This window comes from Dromiciops gliroides, chromosome 4 (assembly GCF_019393635.1).
Source record: "Dromiciops gliroides isolate mDroGli1 chromosome 4, mDroGli1.pri, whole genome shotgun sequence".
Taxonomy (NCBI): Eukaryota; Metazoa; Chordata; class Mammalia; order Microbiotheria; family Microbiotheriidae; genus Dromiciops; species Dromiciops gliroides.
Genome location: NC_057864.1, coordinates 24713436 through 24733055, shown reverse-complemented (window position 1 = coordinate 24733055; position 19620 = coordinate 24713436). Strand labels below are relative to the sequence as shown.

The 19620-nt window shown below is 53.5% G+C and overlaps 1 protein-coding gene across 3 annotated transcripts in view; it reads right to left on the bottom strand.

Moving 5' to 3' along the window:
* Positions 1 to 861: 861 nt before the first annotated feature.
* Positions 862 to 19620, bottom strand: part of SSBP3 (single stranded DNA binding protein 3) — a 156972-nt gene continuing 138213 nt past the window's right edge. For all 3 annotated transcript variants that reach the window (XM_044004601.1, XM_044004603.1, XM_044004602.1), the window contains 11 exons: positions 16312 to 16378; positions 16099 to 16175; positions 8538 to 8602; positions 8294 to 8342; positions 7635 to 7670; positions 7008 to 7062; positions 5926 to 5996; positions 3807 to 3885; positions 3163 to 3191; positions 2765 to 2866; positions 862 to 1642 (listed from right to left, as the gene is read on the bottom strand). In XM_044004601.1, coding sequence (XP_043860536.1) covers positions 1613 to 1642; positions 2765 to 2866; positions 3163 to 3191; positions 3807 to 3885; positions 5926 to 5996; positions 7008 to 7062; positions 7635 to 7670; positions 8294 to 8342; positions 8538 to 8602; positions 16099 to 16175; positions 16312 to 16378 — 660 coding nt within the window. In that variant the 3' untranslated portion in view covers positions 862 to 1612. The remainder of the gene's footprint in view (positions 1643 to 2764; positions 2867 to 3162; positions 3192 to 3806; positions 3886 to 5925; positions 5997 to 7007; positions 7063 to 7634; positions 7671 to 8293; positions 8343 to 8537; positions 8603 to 16098; positions 16176 to 16311; positions 16379 to 19620) is intronic.

Sequence of the window (19620 nt, the reverse complement as noted above, 5' to 3'; positions counted from 1 at the left end):
CCTCCAGTGAAAGGTATCAGTAATCATTTCTATTGTTGCACCCATTTCATCCCTAAAACAGCTACGGAAAAGTCCCTCCCACCTCCAATGATAGGATCAGAGGGGCTGGCTGGCTGTCAGAGGAGGAGGGGGCCCAGGGAAGCCCCCCCACAGTGAGCAGCAGGCACAGGCCTCTGACTACTTCCAATAGACTTTTCTAACATTTCCCTGCAATGTTAGGAGGCTAAAGGGAAGAGATACCCCCTTGTCCCCACAAATATATGTAATGGAGGTTTTCCCAGGCTCTCTTTTCGATAAAAATTCGACAATCTTAGAGCCCCAGAATATGAAAATCTTGGGGAGTCCAGGCGTCATCCAGGAACACCTTCTTCCTGAATTCCTGACCCAGGGTGCTCTAGCCTCTAGGGAAAAACATCCAAAATAGAGAAATATGAGGTGCCAAGTCAGAGCAGACCCTTCCTGTGAGATAACAGAACCGGGGCAGCTAGGTGGCGCAGTGGATAGAGCACCGGTCCTGGAGTCAGGAGTACCTGAGTTCAAATCTGGCCTCAGACACTTAACACCTACTAGCTGTGTGACCCTGGGCAAGTCACTTAACCCCAATCGCCTCACTTTAAAAAAAAAAAAAAGAGAGAGACAACAGAACCGAGGGCGAGTGCGGACCACAGTCACAATGAGATGGTTACCTTATGTTCTTGCCAGTGGCCTGCGTCTTAACTGAAGGAATAGGAGTGTGTGTTTGTGTGTACTCATGCATGTAGAGCCATCTGTCCGTCTGTGGGAAGGGTGGGGGGCACAGGCTGGGCTCAAACACCCCTGCCCTCCCACCCTGGAAGAAGAGGCCTCTCTGAAGGACGCACAGATTGTAAATTGTCCAGTTTATTATTAGGTCTTTAAATGGCTACAACAGACACCAGGAGATTTCATATCTAGACTAGCTTTCCCGCCATAGGGTCACAGCACAAACATACAACAGGGTTGGGTTTTTTTTTCCTTTTTTTTGTCTTTTTTCTGCCTTTTTTTTTAAAAGAAGAAAGCAAAGAGGTTGATGGGGGGGTGGGGGACAGGGGGTTGCTAGAAGCTTCCGTTTTTATTTCCCCAAAAACAACGAAACAAACAAACAAATGAAAAAAAAAACCCCAATAAAACTGAAACAAAAGAAAAATGAAAAGTGTCCCGTACATAGAAGGCCCTCCGCGGAGGGGGGAGGGGAAGGGGCGGGTGGGGGAGGGGCCTGCTCCGCATCTTGAAATATATTTTCATTTTCTTTTATGTTTTGTCCTTCATGTTTTATGGAATAAAAAGTTCAGCCTTTTTATTGCATGAAACTAAAACTGGGGAGTGGGAAGGGGGAGGAGCTGAGGAGGCAGAAAGGGGAGGGGGGAAGGTTGAGAGGGGGAGGGGGGGAAAGGCCCCCCCACCATCTCCTGGCCCGTAAGTAACACCTCTCTTCTTCTTGCATAATTTCTGGAATCTTCCCGCTTGCCATGGCCGGCTTGCTCGGCATCCCGGAGAAGAGGAGAAGGAGGAGGGGGGTAAGGAGGAGGAGGGGGAGGGGGAAGGAGAAGGGAGGAGGGAGGGGAGAGGAGGAGGGAGAGGGAGGAGAGGGGAATCACACGCTCATCGTCATGCTGGGGGAATACTGCAAGGGAAGAACACAGACAGGGCCCCAGAGAGCCGTCAGAACAGCATGTCCTTCCGGTCATCAGCCCCAGAGAACAGGGGTACCCCTAATCCGGGTTCCAAGCAGGGCTGAAATGGGTGGATGTAGGTGGAGAAATTGGGCTTCCCACAGTGGAGAAGTCCATCCTTTCTTAGGTGACTCCAGAACCCAGTCCTATCTTCTTACAGAGCACCCCCCCCCCTGCACCCGCCTGGGCCAGGCTACTAATTGGGGGATATGGCAAGGGGGTGGTGGTGCCAGGGAGGGCTGCCCTTCAGTCCAAGGAAGGGAATGAGACGGCTAATTAAGATGACGGAGAGAACTTAAGCTCTGTCCCTCTGGTGCTTAGAACGCGGTGGGTGTTGGGGCTGATGGGACGTCAGGGACACATCATTTTAGACCCACCACCACCACCTCCTTTGAGAAATGGGGACTCTGAGGTGATTTCTCAAAGGGCCCGGAAGCAGTGGGTCAGGACTGGAAGCCAGGTCTCCCAGTTGAGGGCAGCTTCCTGGGCAAACTGAGCCCCAGGCCCCCCTGAATGGGCTCTTCTCAAAGAGCCAAGTGAACCAGTGCAAAGGCTCATAGCTCCCCATTTTGGAGGAGAGGAAAGGGAAGCCCAGGCAGGGGATGAGACCTAGGTGGGATCTGAACCCGGGTCCACTGCACCAGGTGGAGCAGGGCTGAGAGAGAGAGAGATAACTCTCTGCCATCCATCAAGAATGTGCCAAGCTACCTAGGTAGGGCAGCCGCTGACACTTGAGGGTCAGTTCCCCCTCCTGCCAACACCTTGGATTTGAGAGCGGACCCGCAGCGGGGGCAGCTGCTAGTCAGGGAAGGGGCAGGGTCAACGACCCTGGAGTTCTTCGGGATGGGGACCAGGGGTATCCTTGTAGGGAAGTCGCCCTCCAGGGAGGGGCTTTCCCAGGGCCTGCATCAGTTGAGGACAGTCCTGGGACAGCCTCCACAGGCAGAGGAGCTGGCCGTGGTGCTGACCTCAGGTTGTGCTCCAGGTTCCTGGGGGAGAGGGCTGAGCTGGGGGCTGGGCAGACACAGGAGGGGCTTCCTAAGGGCTGGCTAATGCACTCAGGGAGGACTTACATTGTCATTTTGGAAAGAGTGAAGGAAATTTCCTCCTAATTCGCCATCATCTCTGGGAGTGCCGGGGGGATTGCTAATGCCACTTATGTTGTTTGGGGAATTCTGGGAGAGGGAGAAAAGAGAAGAAAAGAGGGGCTGTTAGGGTCACCGGGGGGTTCTTCCTCTTCCCCTTCCCTTCCCGGATGGAGGAGTGCCATGGGGCACGAAGTGCCCATTCCCAGGGGAACTGCACACAGCAGGTGCTTAATGAACGCTCTCACTCTTCTCTACCCTCCCCCACCCCAGTGCCAGAGGACAGGGCTGGGGGCCCAGAGCTAACGGGAAGGGTTTTGAGGGGAGTCCTGATGGCCGTCCACGGGGCCCCAGATGCCTAGGGAAGGCCCAGAATGCAGACTCACTTTTGGAAGTCCATCTATGTCACCTGACCCTGAAATGGAAGAAGAAACTCGTTATATCATCAGTGCATCCATCACTGCCCTCGCTGGGTCTGTCGGGAACATTCCTCATAGTTACTGCAAAGGGCAGGGGAGAAACCTTAGCCCTTACCCCAGAGGGGGCTCTTTACCAGCCCTGGGGACACGGACTTCTACAGCTGGCAGGGGCCTTAGAACAGGGGATGTCAGAGCTGGGAGGGCCTGAGAATAGACTATTACCCAGTTCCCCTGCATTTTATAATTGAATTAGTCGAGGATTTGGAAGGGGGATGCACCCAGGACTCCTAGTTCTCAGAGCAGGGCTCTCCCCACTTCCCCATTCTGCATCCATGACTTTGCCCCCTGAAGAGCCTTATCTGGAAACCAGATGAGCTGAGGGGGTCAGTCCACACTCGATTTTCCTACCAGAATTGCGTCTTTCTGTTCTGACGCAGAAAGAGAGGTGGGGATGGGGGGGGGGGGGAGCTGGACAGGCTGACACTGACCCCAAATCTCAAACCCACACTTGTCTCCAAGCAAAATCACCCCTTTAAATACAGCCAGAACATTGTGGCTGCTGCCCATGCCTCCCCACCAGCCCCAGGAAGCACTGGGCTACCTTTACTCACCTAAGGATCCATTCATGTGATGGGGCTCCATGCCGCCCATCCCTCCCATGGGGCCATCTGAGCCGGGGCCCATGGGGAACTGAGAAGAACAGGGCAGGGAGCGAAGAGTGAGAAGGGGGTGGCTCAGCACTCCACACCGCCCCCCAAACCGCAGCACATGCCCCAAGCCCTGTGTACAACTCCCTGAGCCACCTTCTCTTCCAGCCCAACATCCCTGTTCCTCCAACCAGCACTGAGCCTGGTCCCCCTCCTCAAGATGCTTGCTGGCCCATCTCGAGATGGACCCAATATTCCAGATGTGTTCTGACCAGGGCAGGGGGGGCAGGAGTATGTTCTGCTCCTTCTCAACCACTGGCCCAGCCTCAAATCTCACTGTTGGGCTTGGGATCCCACCAGAACTCCTGATCTTCTACCCCTAGGCTAATGAGTATCCCTCCACAATACTGGAGAGGGTGAGGAGGGCGGGGTGCAGGGATAAAGGAACTGGGTCCCATTCCAGGAGGTAGGTTAGCCTGGTCACACTCCTTTGGACAGTCACCAACATCTAGTTGAGGGTTTGCAAAACACTTTAAATTTCATTTGATCCTCACAACAATCCTGAGGCTGAGTGAGACCCAGAATCACACAACTAATAAGTGTCTCAGGCAGGATCTGAACTTGGGTCTTCCTTCCAGGGCACTCTGTCACTGAAGCACCGGGTGGCCAAGACTCCCATCCTAATACCTCTGTCCCTCCTAACTGAATTCTGATTTGCTTCCCAGCATCCTGCCACCTGAGGGAAGGGCCTAGTTGACAAATAGGTGGCAAAATGGACAGAGGGCTGGACTTGGAGGCAGAGAGGCCCTGGGTTCAAATCCTGCCTCTGACAAAACCAAGGCAGCACTTGCTGTACAGGAGAAATTACATTCTACTGTGTTGGTCGCTCAGGCTCAATAGTCAAAGAAACCTTTGGTCAGGAGCGGGCCCTGAGGACCCCGGGCTCGGAGGATTGATCTTATTTTTATATTTTCATTGATCTGGAGAATGACTGGCAACCTAATGCCTGATTCCAATGTGGATGGGCCCCTTCAGGTCTGAGTGCTCAACCTAGGCCAGGATGGGTCCTCTTGCTACTATCTCATGCAGACTCAATCACATTTCAACTGGTTAAATCCCCTCATCCTAGAGGCAGCCTGGTAGCTCAGTGGTTAGAGCGCTGGGTCTGGAGTCAGGAAGACTTGAATTCAAATGTGGCTTCAGACACTGACTAGCTCTAAGTCACTTCATCCCTGCCTGCCTCAGTTTTCTCATCTGTAAAATGGGGATAATAACAGCACCCCCTCCCAGGGTCGTGGTGAGGAGAAAACAAGCACATAGTAGGTCCTTAATAGAGGAAGCAACTTTCTGGGGTCACGGGAAGGCTGGCATTAGAACCCACATCTTTTGTCTTCTAGGAGGGGCCCTTGCCATCGGATAAAGTGCCCCCCCCTCCTTCAAACCTTAGCTCAGGGGCCTCCTCCTCCACAGAACTGTCCTGGATCCTGCTCCCTCCTCACCTCAGATGTTCTCTTCGTCCTTCTGACCTCCCCCATACTGAGGGTCTCACCCAGCAGGAAAGGTGGCCCACACCTGCTTTCCCCAAGCTCCCTGTGTCCTGCTGGCCAGGCCCTTGGGCCAGCCAGTCCAACCTCTCCATTTTACAGATGAGGATGCCTGAGGCCCAGGGAGGGGCCTGAGGTGATAAAGCTGGGGAAGACTCTGAGGCAGGATCCCCACTGGGGCCTCCCCAACTCCAAGCCTTGCTCTGCCACCATTTGCTTGATACATAATGATCCAGTCGGGTTATTCGCACACTCCTCCAGTGCAGAGGGGAAGTGGCCTGTCCTGGGTGCCCCCTCGCTAAAGCCTGGTCCTGCCCGACCCAGGGCCCTCTGGTCTTGGCAGTGCCCCAGGCTGCCCCTTGGCCTCCCAAACAGGCACCGAGCAGCCCAAGAGCTAATCACATCTTGGACGGTTTGTTTTCATCCCTCTCTGGTAACAAATGGCTGAAATCAATTAAGCGGGCTTTCCCCTCAGCTGATGAAGTTAATTATGATTTGTTATGGTATCTGATATGTAAATGATTAGAAAGCAGACTTACATTGGACCGGCTGCCTCCGGGCGGCACGGGATTAATCATTGTGTAGATATTGTCACTGGAGTTTGTGGAGTCTGGAGGAGGGGGAGGGGGGGTGATTAATTCATTTCTTAATTAAAACAAACTCATGCCACTTGAACTCATTCTTTTGTATTTTATCACCGAAAATTCCCTCTAAGTACTGCCATTTTCTGGCTAATTTGTATTTAATGAAGATTCACAAAGTTTTTAATCACAGAAAATTCAACTGTGAAAATCATCCAACCCAGCCCTGTCTCCCCTCACCCCCCTCACCCTCCATGGGTACGTGGGACCTGCCCAGGCTGCCTTGGCCAGGGAATGGGGAGGGTGCTGCCCCAACCTCGCCCCAGAGCTTGGGAGGGAGGGGAGGCACCAGGGCCATATGGAGAGTTTTATTGTGACCTAGCCTGAAATGTAGGTCAGAGAGCTCATAAAAATGCAGCAGAAGCAGCAGCAGAAGGGGGGGGGAGAGAGAGAGAGAGAGAGAGAGAGAGAGAGAGAGAGAGAGAGAGAGAGAGAGAGGGGAGAGATGATGGAGGCCCTACCCTCCCAACTGGGAGGGCCGGCACTGGGGAGCTCCCTCCTCTTCTCCCTCTGGATTAGTATGAAAATATCTATTTGAAAACCCACTAACAAGTTTGCAGGCAGAGCAGACACCACAGGAGCAACCTCAGAGTCCATCTCAGCTGAGGGCTCACTACTCCCCTTCTCTCTCTGAGAGCTGGTGCTCCGCCCTGGGGCCCTGCTCTCAGTGTGGAGAGAGAAGGTGGGGCTGGGCACCCAGAAGTGAGGATGGCCCTCAGCCCTGCTGGGACCACTGCGGGAATCATGAGCTCCACGGAGGGATTCCTGGGGGCTCCTGAGTCTGGTGGCCCTGAACCCCCAGACTTCCCTGAAAGCTGACTCTGAGGAGAAGCTGCCTCAGGGGCCATCCCACCCAAACCTTTCTTTTTATGGAAGGCAAGGGTTGACTCCCAGGCCCGTCCCCTACCTCCACACCACAGCTGCATCCACCTGGGCCGCCCGTCCCCACCCACCCACCAAGGGGCACTGCTTGTGATTACCTGCAGGGCTAGGCATGATGGGTGTTCCCGGGGGGCCACCGCCGCCAGGGGGCCCCTGGAGACAAGAGAGAAGGACATATGAGTGACCTGGGTGGGCGGGGGAGGAGATCCTGCCGCTGTCAGCACCAGCGGCTCACCTTGGTACTCAGCCAAGCGTTCATCTCTAGCCCGTGACTTCCCCCTCCCCCAGGGGCTCAGGCAGAGTGCCAGCCTAGTGCCAGGGGGAGGGGGAAAGTCTGGGTAGGCAGGTGGACCTGAGCCCCTGCTCTCATTCCGGGGAACCTCTGAGTCCTCCCTCCCCATGTACTGGAACATGGGCATGAAGTTTGGTTTGTTGTTGTTGAAATGGAGAAAATCAGATGAAACAATTAAAAGACCACAGTGGGCCTATAGCTGGGGAACCCCAGGAGCCTTTGGAGGCTAAGCCTCTAGCTGTATAGAAGAGGAGATGGCAGACAAGTGTGGGTGGGCTTGGAACCCGGGTTCCACAGTCAGTGATAGAGGGAGCCCCAGGAGGCTGGTGTGATGACAGGACTTCCTCAGGAGGAGCAGGGTATTACAGAGACCCCTTGGTGAGGAGGAAACCGAAGCGGGAGGGGGAGGGGGACAAGAAGACACGCTACTCACCACGTAGGTCCCAGGTGACGAGGAGGAGTACGGAATCTGAAATGGGACGGGCAGGGGGTTAGAAGAGCCGACTCCCCCAGGCCCACCCCCGGCCCCCTCCATCCCCCCTTACACCTGGAAGCCTTTCTGCTTCCTCCTGGGGGCAGGCCTCCTCTCATTGAATGCCCCCCCCACCTCCTTTTGGAGAGATGGAAATTGAAGCCCATGTCCAAGGTCACGAAGTGAGGGAGTTAGGCTGCTGGTGCCTGAGCCTGGGCAAATCTCCCAGTTCTGAAAGTTGGCCCATGGCCTCATTACAGTGCCCTCTGACGAGGGAGTGCACCTTAGGGCCCTGGCAGTCCTCAAGGGCCCAATGGCTGGGCTGGCTTTGCCCCTTTCCACCTGGCTCTAGTGGCAGAAAGTCTAGATGTGGGTGACCTTGGACGACCCCTATGGGCCTCAGTGTCCTCATCTGCAGAAGAAGGGGGAGGGGTTGAGCCATCTGACCTCCGAAGGCTCTGCCAGCTCCAGCTCTGGCCTAGGAGAGCCCAGTCCTCTTGTCCCCAAGGTCCTGAGCACAAGAATGGGATGAGTTCTTTCCCCAATCCCACAGAAGCCAGGGTGGAATGCCCCATGAGCATGGTCCCCCCAGCCCCAACCTTGTTAGTCCCAGGACTTACTGAGTTAGCGCTGTTAGGGTTGGGCCAAGGTCTGCCAGCTCCAGGACCCCTGAAATCCCGAAGAGAAGGACAATGAGAGAAGGCAGGCACCCTGGACAGCTCCCGGAGGGAAGGGACTGAGGGGCTGGGGACCTGAGCAGATGTGGCCAAAGCTACTCAGGGCGAGGGCGCTAAAGGGATGCCCCAAGCCCTGGGCTCCCCCTCCCCACCACGGGTTCTAGGCTGGGGCAGGGCTATGCCTCACATGTTTATTCCAGGCATGGCGGGGCCTAAAGAGTTGGGTGGAGGTCTCATGCCGCTGCCGTAATTCTGCAAAGAGAACCAAGGGTCATTTGGGGAGGAGAGAGGGGATGGAGAAAGAAAGACAAAGAGGAAGGGTGTGGAGGGGCCCCAGCCCTGGACAACTGCTCTCTCTGGGAAAGCGGAGTCCCTTAGGACAGTGGGGGAGATGACGCCGAGTCACAACCGATAAGCAGAGGGAGCAATGCGAATTCAGCGCCTGGGATGGCACGGATGCTCCTGGTCTTGCATTGAAAAACAAAAAAGTAACCACAGATTTCCTGTGTGTTACAATGTAAGCTCTTTGAGAGTCAGGGCTGGTGCTTTTTCCCATCTGCATCCTTGGGGCAAAGAACAGTGCTTTGTACACGGTAATTAATAAACGCTTTCTTATTTTTCTCTTTCCTTTAATTCCTTCATTCATAGATAGCCTTTCCCTCCCCCTTACCTATAATGCCTTATTCCGTTACCAAAAACAAGAAAAAAGAGAGTTAAGGAGTACAGCACATTAACCCACACATCGACAGTGTGACAGGGTATGCAGTGTTTTGTACCCATTAGCCCCTGCCTCTGCAAACTAAATGCTCCACGGTTTTTTTGTTTTTTGTTTTTTTAGTGAGGCAACTGGGGTCAAGTGACTTGCCCAGGGTCACACAGCTAGTAAGTGTTAAGTGTCTGAGGCCAGATCCAAACCCAGGTCCTCCTGACTCCAGGGCCGGTGCTTTATCCACTGCGCCACCTAGCTGCCCCTCCACGTTTAAAAAAAAAAAAAAAGAAAAGTGATGTTTTTACAGCATTTCCCCTTACACTGCTGACACTTCTCAGTGACTCCCACAAATAAGAACCTCATAAACTCACTACAAGAAGCAAAACAAGCCAACCCACTGGTGTTGTCCAACAGTGTAAGCCACATTCCACCCCCTCAGTCCGCCTCCTGTCTATCAAGATGGGAATATTTTGTCTCAGAGGGGACCTAGCCCTAGGCCAGAAGCACATGGCAAGCACAGGGAGGGCCTATAGGGTGCCCAGGCTTAATCAACTAGCGTTAATTCATAATGGAAAGCACTGGACTCTGGGTCCCAAACCCCACCCTTAGCTCTGACCTTTGCTGCCCAGCCCCCAGCTCTAGGTAAGAGTGTCGTCGCATTTGTTTCTTTATCAATGACTGGAAGCTCTCCGAGGGCAGGAGGAGCTTGTCACCCCTGATGCCTAGCACAGGGTCTAGTACACACTGGCCAAATGAATACTAACCAGTTACTGTAATAATTAATTAATGGTCGAATGCATGACAAAACACAACAAAAACAATAATCAATGATTGCTGATAATCACAATTAGAATGAATAATGATAATCAATTAACATTAATGCTTAGATTAATAATCGATTCTAAGAATGAATTACAGACACTAATTCATTAATGTTAATTATAGAATAACCAATTATAAAAAGAACGAACAGTTATTGGTAATCATCAAACTGAACCGTATGTGATCATGGGCAAACAACCGAGAGCTCGCTGTATGTCAGGCACGGGAAAGAGCCCTAATAATTACAACAGAGACATTTACACAGCACTTTGCAAGCATTATCTCATCATATCCTCACAACCACCCAGGGAGGAAGATGCCATAATTAGCCTTATTTTAGGGTTGCAGAAGTAGAGGTTAAGTGACTTGTCCAGGGTAATGCAGCCAAGAATTTGCACTCAGGGCTTCTTGGCTCCAGGCCCAGCTGGGGGCAAGTTTGTTCTCCAACCCTGAGTTCCCCCTCATGTATCAAATGGGGACAAATATGGGTGCTCATGACCTTTTACTCCTAACATGAATGAAGGAACAAGTCAGCCAGACAGACAGTCAGCCTGTCAGTCAGTCAGTCAACAACCCCGAATGCTCAGGGGCACAGTCAGACCAGGAGGCCTTGGGAGGAAATGGAGGCACCCTCCTGGTGTTCAGAGAGCTGATCACTTAGCTGGGGAGCACCGTGGACACAGGCCAGGAAAAGCCTGATGCCATATGTTAGAGAAGAGGGGATGGAGGCTGTGCATAAAGGTTGTGGGCATTCTTTTTCAAGGCTGGGGTGGCCTGGACAGAGGCCTCTTCCTGAGGTTTCCTGGGCTGGGTTTGAGCTTAGATGGGCAGGACAGAGAGATGAGGAGGGCCATCCTCTGCAGGGACTGGTGACATGAGCTGGCCCGGGGAGTGTCGGGCTCCTTGGGAGAAGTGGAAGGAATTGGGAATGGGGGGGAGGGAGGAGAAGCAGCTGAGAGCTTCCCTCCTGACTGTCTTGTTGGGCAGAGAACAAAAGCAGGGTGGCCACCTAGCCAGAGCCTGGCAAAGGTCTTCCCACTCCCAAGCCTGGGGGCTGGGCCAGAGAGACAGAGCAGGAGAGTAGGGGGCAGGGGAGGAAATTGGAGACATGGGATTAACCCCATGGGGGCTTGCAGCTCATTGATGCTGCCTCAGTGGGTGGTGCAGAGCCTGCCGGCAGGGCCAAGCCAGCAGCCAGGCACAAGGGGAGGGTGCACGGGTGGGTGGGCAGCTCCCTGCCTGCCGGCGTCCCTTGTACCCCCTTCCTCCCCACTCTTCTCCAATAGTCACAGAAAACGAGATCTGGCAGATGCAGGGAAGGGACTCAGACCATGGAAGCCAAGCAGTCTCTTGGAATCAAGTGAGGTCCAGAGGGGGCTGGCTACGGCTCCCCAGGGCTTCCAATGGGGAACCCCTAAGTCCAACCCTGTCCCTGACAACAGGTAGGACCACACACCCACAAACCCCTCTGCCCCTCCCCTATCTGGGCAGCCTCAGGCTTCCTCTGAGCCCCAGCTAACAAAGCCCCTTCTACAAGACACCTTCCTGGACCCCACTCCAAGGTCTGCTGAGTGTCTCTGGGTTATTCTGTCTGGATCTTGTCTGTACAAAGCTGTGTGCGTGTAACCTCCTCAATCAAACTGGGAGCGGGCAAGCATTGCCTCCTGCCTTTCTTCATATGTGCAGTGTTTAGCATACAGCAGGTGCTTAATAAACACTTCCTGCTTTGACTTGAGCTAAGGAAACCAAGGTTCTGGTTCTGGGCCAGACCTGGTCCTCTTTTCACTCTTCCACACTCTTCCACACTCTCTCCTCATATAGGAACTGGACATGTGTCAGAGAGAGCCGAGTTCAAATCAAGTCTCACATGCTTATTAGTAGGGTGATCCTTGGTAGGTCAGTTAACCTTTCTCTACATGCCTCAGTTTTTTCATCAGTAAAATGGGGAATGTTGTATAAATTTGGGTTCCTATGAAGATTGTGTAATGGAGGAGAGAACTGTGGGATCTGGGTTCCAATCCTGTTTCTAGTCTATGGGGTGAAAGCAAGTCCTTTATTTAACCCTCCCTGGGCCCCTGTTTCCTCATCTATTAATGAGAGGGCAAGACTAGATGGTCCCTCTTTCTACCTCAGTTTCCTTTTCTGTAAAATGAGAATGGATGAGATTATCCTCACTAAATCTATGAGCCTCTGATCCCTCTGGGCCTCAGTTTCCTTCTCTGTAAAAGGAGAGGGTCAGCCTGGATGGCCCCTTCCAGCCCCGCTTCTGGGCCCTTCTTCCCACTTCTGGCTGGGAGGGGCGTCACAGCTGCCTTTAGCTACATAACAGGGAGGGGCCTTGTTCTACTTGGCTGACAGCAGGGCTAGGAACGGTGGGTCTGGCAGAGCATCAGACTCGTGTCTGAGATGTCAGGAAGAACAAACACCCTGACACCCAGGGTGGTCCAGAGGCTCTTCATCCCTGGAAGAGGGGCTTTAGCCCCGTTCTGCAGGAACCCCCAACGCAGAGCAGATTCCCGCGGCAGGGGAGGGCTGGGCGAGCCGGGTCTGGATCTCTAAGCCCCCCCCCTTACTGACCCAGGCCCAGCAGGCCCTTTGGGGCTGGGGCTTTTCCATCCCATGCCTCCACCACTGCAGCAGACATTGCTGTCTGCTGTCGACCCTGTCCCTGGTCGATCCCCTCTTTGCAAGCCTCAGATAGGCCTTGGAGGTCAACAGTTTCCAGATCCCGGGGCACACAGGAGGGGCTTAATGCCTATTGGCTGACTGAAGGGGCCACCAAGGCCCCAAGTGACACACCAGGCCACTTAAATGTTTTGTTTTGTTTTTTGCAGGGCAATGAGGGTTAAGTGACTTGCCCAGGGTCACACAGCTTGTAAGTGTCAAGTGTCTGAAGCCGAATTTGAACTCAGGTCCTCCTGAATCCAGGGCTGATGCTTTATCCACTGCCCCACCTAGCTGCCCCCACTTAAATGTTAAATGAGGACCTCTAGTTCATGAAGCTGGATGCCTTCAGGCAGATAACATCACTCAGCTCTGACAATGAGGGGGGTGGTCTGTATGGACTCTGGGATTCTAGATCTAGAATATGATCTGAGGGTGCACGCTCTCTCTCGCTGGCTCGCTCTCTCTCTCTCTCGCTCTCTCTCTCACACACACACACACACACACACACACACACACCCAAGAGCCAGGGGTCTTCCACCTGGAAAGCCAAGACCTCCAAGCCTTGTCTGAGGCTGGCCACTCGGGGAATTGACCAGGGAAAGGGATCTCTTGGAAGCCTCGGCTCACTTCAAGCAAGCGCCCTTAACTCTTTGGGGAGGGAGGAGCCCCCACTGATTAAATTACGGTCTTTCCAGGTGCTGAAGTAGGTCATCTTCTGGCTAGAAAGGACCCACCCACTACCACCCAGGGAGGGAGACGCTGGGGCTGGAGGGACACTGAGCTTGGGGCTGGATCTGAGGCCCAGAAGTCCCCCCGTCTGGGGTCTTGTCCATCATCCTTAGCTCAGAAGTCAGGGGTGTGAAACATTTCACCCCTTCATAAAACCACAAGCGCCACCCACAAAAATCAGTTAAATTTAAAAACTTCAAACTGGTTTAGGATCATCTAGACAAACTACAGGAGGGAAAAGAAGGGCCAGGAACGAGCATTAATTAAGCATTAATTGTGTGCCAAGTGGCAGATATAGAGACAAAACCCCACTGGCCTTTGTCCAAGTCACCTGCACTCTACCTGGAAGCCAAGACCCCTGGCTCTGGGGTTGGACAGACTGGCCTGCAAGAGATGATGAGCCCTTAGATCCGGCATGGGGTGGGGGCTACTGAGTCCAGTCCCTGCGTTTTATATACAGACGAAAATTCCATAGAATGAAAGAAACTGAGGCTCAGGAGACAAACTGACTCAGCCAGGATGATGCAGGTCATAAACAGCACCCCTGGGATTTGAACCCAGGTCCTTCGACAAGAAATAGGATGTTCTGCCCCAGTGAACCACAATGCTGATGGGGGGGGGGGGTGCGCTGGTTGGTTTCATGGCATCTGTCTCAGCTTCCTGGCCACATCCAAGGGATTTCCATAAGCTGAGGGCACCCCCCCCATCCTCCCATGACAGTTCCCTAAAATCTCTTCTGCTCTGAAACGGGATTCTGGGAGAGGAGAGAGGAGAATGAGCTGCAGGCTGCTGAGCTCTGCCAGCATCTGATGTCAGTCACTTTCCAAATCTCTTGGACTTACAACATCTGGTACAACATCTGAAGGGAACCAACTGTCAAGGCCTTGGGAGACCTGAGTTTGAATCCTACTTACCTACCTAAGTGATCCTGTAATTTACGAGGAAACAGACCAGAGACAGGGAGGGGCACCTAAGACTATCCATGGCCTCAAGTGAGCCCACTTGTCAGGGACGTAAACAGGGCAACAGACCCAAGCAAGGGAGCTCTACCAGCGTCAGAACCAAATCAGGCAGCCACTAAGCATTCATTAAGCACCAACTATATACCAGGCACAGTGTCAAGTGCTGAGGATACAAGAAGAGGCAAAAGACAATGCTGGTCCTTAACTACCCAGAGAACAGCCCAGGCCGGCCTGGGCTTCTCTCCAGGCCTGAGGGGTCTACAGGGGTTTTCTCTACCTACACCTTACTTAAGAGGCATTTGGACGGCTCACAGCAGGCCTAGAACCAATCCCCCCCCCCCCCCCCCCCCGCCGCCGCCCTAGGGTGGGTCTAGAATCCACCCATTCATGGACTAATGGGTCCATGCCTACGGCCCCAACTCCTTCTGGCTCACTTCACCACCTGTGAGGGGCTGATGAGTGCTGGCAAGTCACCACCAACTCTGGGTTCAAATCCTACCTGACACCTCCCAACCATACAACCCTTAGGGAAAGTTACCCAGCTTCCTTGTGCCTCAGTTTCCTCATCTGTCAAATACACTGGAGAAAGAAATGGCAAATCACTCCAGTATTTCTGCCAAGAACCTCCAAGTGGGGCCACAGAACTGAAGTGAATGGACAAGAACTGCTGCTTTTATCCTCATAAACCACAGAACTGGCATCTATAAAACCTTTTCAAAAAGAGTTCTGGGGCGGGGGCTGGGGGGGGGGGGGCAGCTGGGTGGCACAGTGTATAAAGCACCGGGCCTGGAGGAGGACCTGAGATCAAATCCAGTCTCAGACACTTGACACTAGCTGCATGACCCTGGGCAAGTCACTTAACCCTCATTACCCCACAATAAAATAAAATAAAATATATATATTTTTTTTAAAAGGGAGAGGACACTTAACACTTACTAGCTGTGTGACCCTGGGCAAGTCACTTAACCCCAATTGCCCCACTTAAAAAAAAAAGTGGATGAAAGGGAGAGGAAATTTCCTTCAAAAAGAAAAAAAAGTTCTGGGCAAACATGAAGACACCCCCTCCCCCTCTCCCTGCCCCCCCATGCTTGAGCCCTAGGGCTGTGTTGGCGGCAGAGGCCTTGGCTTACTGGGGATACCGCCTGCCTCTTGACAGACGAGCCCCATCGATGGGAGAAGACGGTTGCCCTGGGAGGCAGGGACAGGGCGTAACATGTAGCAGCACCAGGAGAGACCTGCCCTGGCTAAACTCATCTAATGGAAGATGGAAAATCCCAGATCGCACAGGGGGAGCCGCCCCGGCCTGGGGGCCTTAACCCGGGGCTTCCGGGATGGGGGAGGCTGCGAGGTGCCAGCAGGTCTTGGCAGGATGGGGCAAGCATTGTTCGTCCTCATCCCGGAGAAACTTTTTCCTCCCAGATGAAGGACTCCCGCTGTCCCACGGGACCTTACACGCTTACTTTCAAGGGATTCCTGGGAAGGGACAGGTGGCAAAGGTGACTTTTGTCATAGGGAATGAGCAGGAAGTTGCTGAATTCAGATGAGAATTCCAGGAGACATGAGCTTGGCAGACACTCGCGATCAGGGGAGATGGGGAGGGAGAGCCGGCACGTTCAGGGGTGTAAGCCCCCGATGCCCCCTTTCAGTCCCGCCCTGTCATCAGTTACAGGGGCATCTATTTGCACATGACCCGAATGATTTCTGTCTCCAGCCCAAATCCCTTCCGTTCTCTGGCCTAGAGCCCAGAGGGGCTGGCTCCACTCTGGGGGGCCGCAAAGGCCCCCCCTGGCCTCAACGCCTTCATTGCTTCAACTGCAAATCCATGTCAGGATGAAGTGGTGATGGGGGGGACAGGTTACCTGTGGGCCAGGGCCCATCGGCCCCATTCCTCGCGGGGGGTTCATCCTTTGCATTGAGCCTCCCATGTTGGGGTGTCCTGTAAGGGAGAGAACACGGGGCATTAAGGGGCAGTGGTGGGGGACAAAGGGGGAGGGGAGGCAGCGGCTGCATCTCCCCCTGGCCTGGCACCTCTGCTGCACGCCCTCCCCCACCCCTCACCCAGCCTGACATACCTTGTTGTCGTGTAGGGTCCATTGAGTTAGGGAGTAACGGTTGTGTGCCGGGAACTCCTCCGGGGGGCTGAAAGAGACAGGAGATGCAAACAGGGGGAGCTCGGGCCGTGTGCAGGGCACCTCGTTACCACTGAGGTAGAGGAAACACCCCCCAATGACTCCACTAATGGGACCCCGGCAGCTGCGGGGCTCCTGGCTCCCTCTCGGCACAAACAGATGCACTGCCGCCCCGCCTCCCCCCCACCCCACCCCCGCTCTCCCCTGGGGCGGGTCTAGCTGTTCCTTTGTCTAGGGAGGATTTGTTCTGGTCCCAGACACACACTATGCCAAAGCCTCATTTGACAAAAGAGGAAACTGAGGCCAAGGCAGGTAGGAGCGTTGAGCCATCGAGGGCGTAAGCCAGCCAGGCTTCTTGTGGCAGATGCATCCTGAAGCTTGGACCACCAGACCATCGCTAAGGGGCCGACTCCCCCCCTTAAAAATGGGGCCCCCTTGCATTGGCAAGGATGAGCTCACCATGCTTCAGTGCCAGGCTCAATCTGGTTTGTCTCCCTGGATGGGCGCACCCCAGCTAACCCCAGGCTAAGAATGGCCCAGTGCAGGGCTGTGGGAACCAGGGCCCAATCCCCCACTGCCCCCGACAGACCCCCGCCATGTCTAAGAGATGGAGTCGTTTCTGGGCTTTCCCCCCTGGCATTTTGGTGGGGTGGGACCAGGGACAGGAAGGTCACATCTCATGCCGAAGGCCCAGCCGGTCAGGAAGTCCCGCCTCCTGGCTAATGGCCGTCCCTGCTGCTGCTGCGGCCTTTGGCCTCAGCCCCCAGGACCCAGTCCCCCAGCAAAGACTTTAGGGGGATCGGCTTGAGGGACCAAGCGAACTCTCTGTCGTCATTCTCCAAACCAAGCCAGGATCAGATTCGGGACAGGGACTGACTCCCGGGGCTCCCTCTTTCGTAGGCTCCAACCCCAGGATCGCTGCGTGATCTAGAACCTTTATGACCACTGAGTTCAAGCAGCAGAGTTTCGACACCTGAGTCGGTCTAACTGGCACCTGCCAGTGTCCCAACAAGCGGTCATCCGATCTCTCCACTTGAACACCTCCAGGGATGGGGAGCTTACTACTCAAGGCATCTAGCCTGACTCCCATGTTATTTTCTTTGGAGGCAATTGGGGTAAAGTGACTTGGCCAAGGTCACACAGCTAGTAAGTGTCTGAGACCGGATTTGAACTCAGGTCCTCCTGACTCCAGTGCTCTATCCACTACAGTCTCACCTAGGTGTCCCTCTCATTTTATTTTAGGCCCTGAGGCCCAGGGAAATTCTGGAACTTGTCCAACATCAGACAGGCAGTAAACACCAGCTGCAGGATCTGAACCCACACTCTGACTCTAGTTAGCCCACATACTACTGACAAATTTTTCCTCCTATGGAATATAAATTGTTTCATTCTTTGGATCTGTATCCCCAATGCCTAAAGCCTGGCACATAGTAGGTGCTTAATAAATGCCTAGGGATGTGACTCCTGCCGGCAGCACATGGCTTTGGGAAAGACCCCAGGGAGCCCTTGGCAGGGGGAGCACACTAGGGACTAAAGCCCCCTCAGTCACAATGTGTCCAAGCACATTAACAATAATGTTAACGATGGACAAAGAGCTTCCCAGGTGAGACTGCCCGTCCCCGGCATGCTATGCTCCCGCCATCCTCTCCTGACCCTTGGAGCACCTTTGCTTTCTTTAAGAGCCCAAGCTTAGGAGCAGCCTCCCTGGCCCTCCCCCCTCCCCCCCCCCTTCCCTCTTGAAATCAGTTTTCTTTTGCTTCCTAATTATCCCCAGGCGTGTATATACTGTCTCCCCAGGCTAGACTGGAGGGGGCGGGAGGGTGGGTTTGACATTCTGTCTTTGGGTCTTCGGTGCCCAGCATGGTACCTGGTCCTTAGGAAGTATTTAATGTTTGTTGGTTGGAATAGGAAATAAATCAATAAGCATTGATTAGGCACCTACTATATGTATATTATCTGTTGTAGCTGCATTACATTATAATGACATCCTATGAATAGGTGTATAGTATTTGGATATGTCAATCATCTGTTTGATACGTAAATAGTAGGTGTGGAATATCTCAGTATTTCGCTCTAAAGCCCGTGGCTCAGGCATAGTCTGCAGATAGACTTATAGCTGCCCCCCCCCCCAGGTCTGAGACTCAATTCACCAACAGGAAGCGCCTACTATGTGCCAGGCACTGTGCACTAAGCACACCCTTCTGAAGTTCCGCTAGCTCCAGCATCTCAGGCCCCTTCCAGTTCTGGAGACACCTACATCGCAGGACTCCAAAGAACAGGTTACTGAGGGGAGGCAGGCTGGGCTGGGCTGGGGCATCGCCCAAGGTCTCCCAAAGGGACCAGTTGTGAGACATCGCAGGGAACCTGGGCTCAGGGGGTGGGAGAGAAAGGTTCAGTAAGGAGGCCTGGATTGGCAGGAAATGTTATGGCAAAGGAATCATTATTATTATTATTATTATTAATTTATTGTTTTCTTGACTTTAAAGGAGGGGAGCTGAAAGAGAAGGAACAAGAGGGAGAACGTAAGGGACAAATGGAGGGGGAACTGGGCTTTGAAGGTATCCCAGGGCCTGGTTCTCACTTGGATTTAACTGCTAAATAAATTTAAATCACTAAATATCCCATCTAGTAATTTCCAAGAAAGGGGTACTTCTCTGAGGCTGGTGAGGGAGTTCCAGAGCCTCAGAGGCCACTTAATCTACCTCAACTCTGAGCAGAAAACTCCTTTACAAAAGCTGCCATCTGGCCTCTCCTAGAATACCCCTAGTGATGGGAAGTTCACTACCTTTCCAAGGTGGCTGACTCCACTTTGGACACTTCTGTTAGGAAGCTTTCCTTCCCTCTGGCCAAAATCTGTACTGAACAGTGTTCAGAGTGGGGAGGGCCCTCAGGGATGCTCTAGTACAGGCCCTTCATTTTACAGATGTGGAAAAGAGGGTTCAGAGAAGGGGAAATGATCTGCCTGAAGCTACATGGCCAAATCTCCTAGAGTCAGTGAAGAGCAGTGGAAAGAGCCCTTGTAGCAGTCAGAGGAGCTGGGTTCGAATTCTGCCTCTGATACTTGGCACACCTGTGTGATACTGGGCAAGTTCGTCTCCCTGAGCCTCAGTTTCCCCCTCCATAAAATGAGGAGCATCTGAGATTCCTTCTAGCTACAGGTCTATGCTCCTACACCACAGTACCCAAGACTATGAGTTAAGAGCTCTGGATTCCAGTCCTGACACTTTTGGGGTGTGTGTGTGTGGGGGGAGA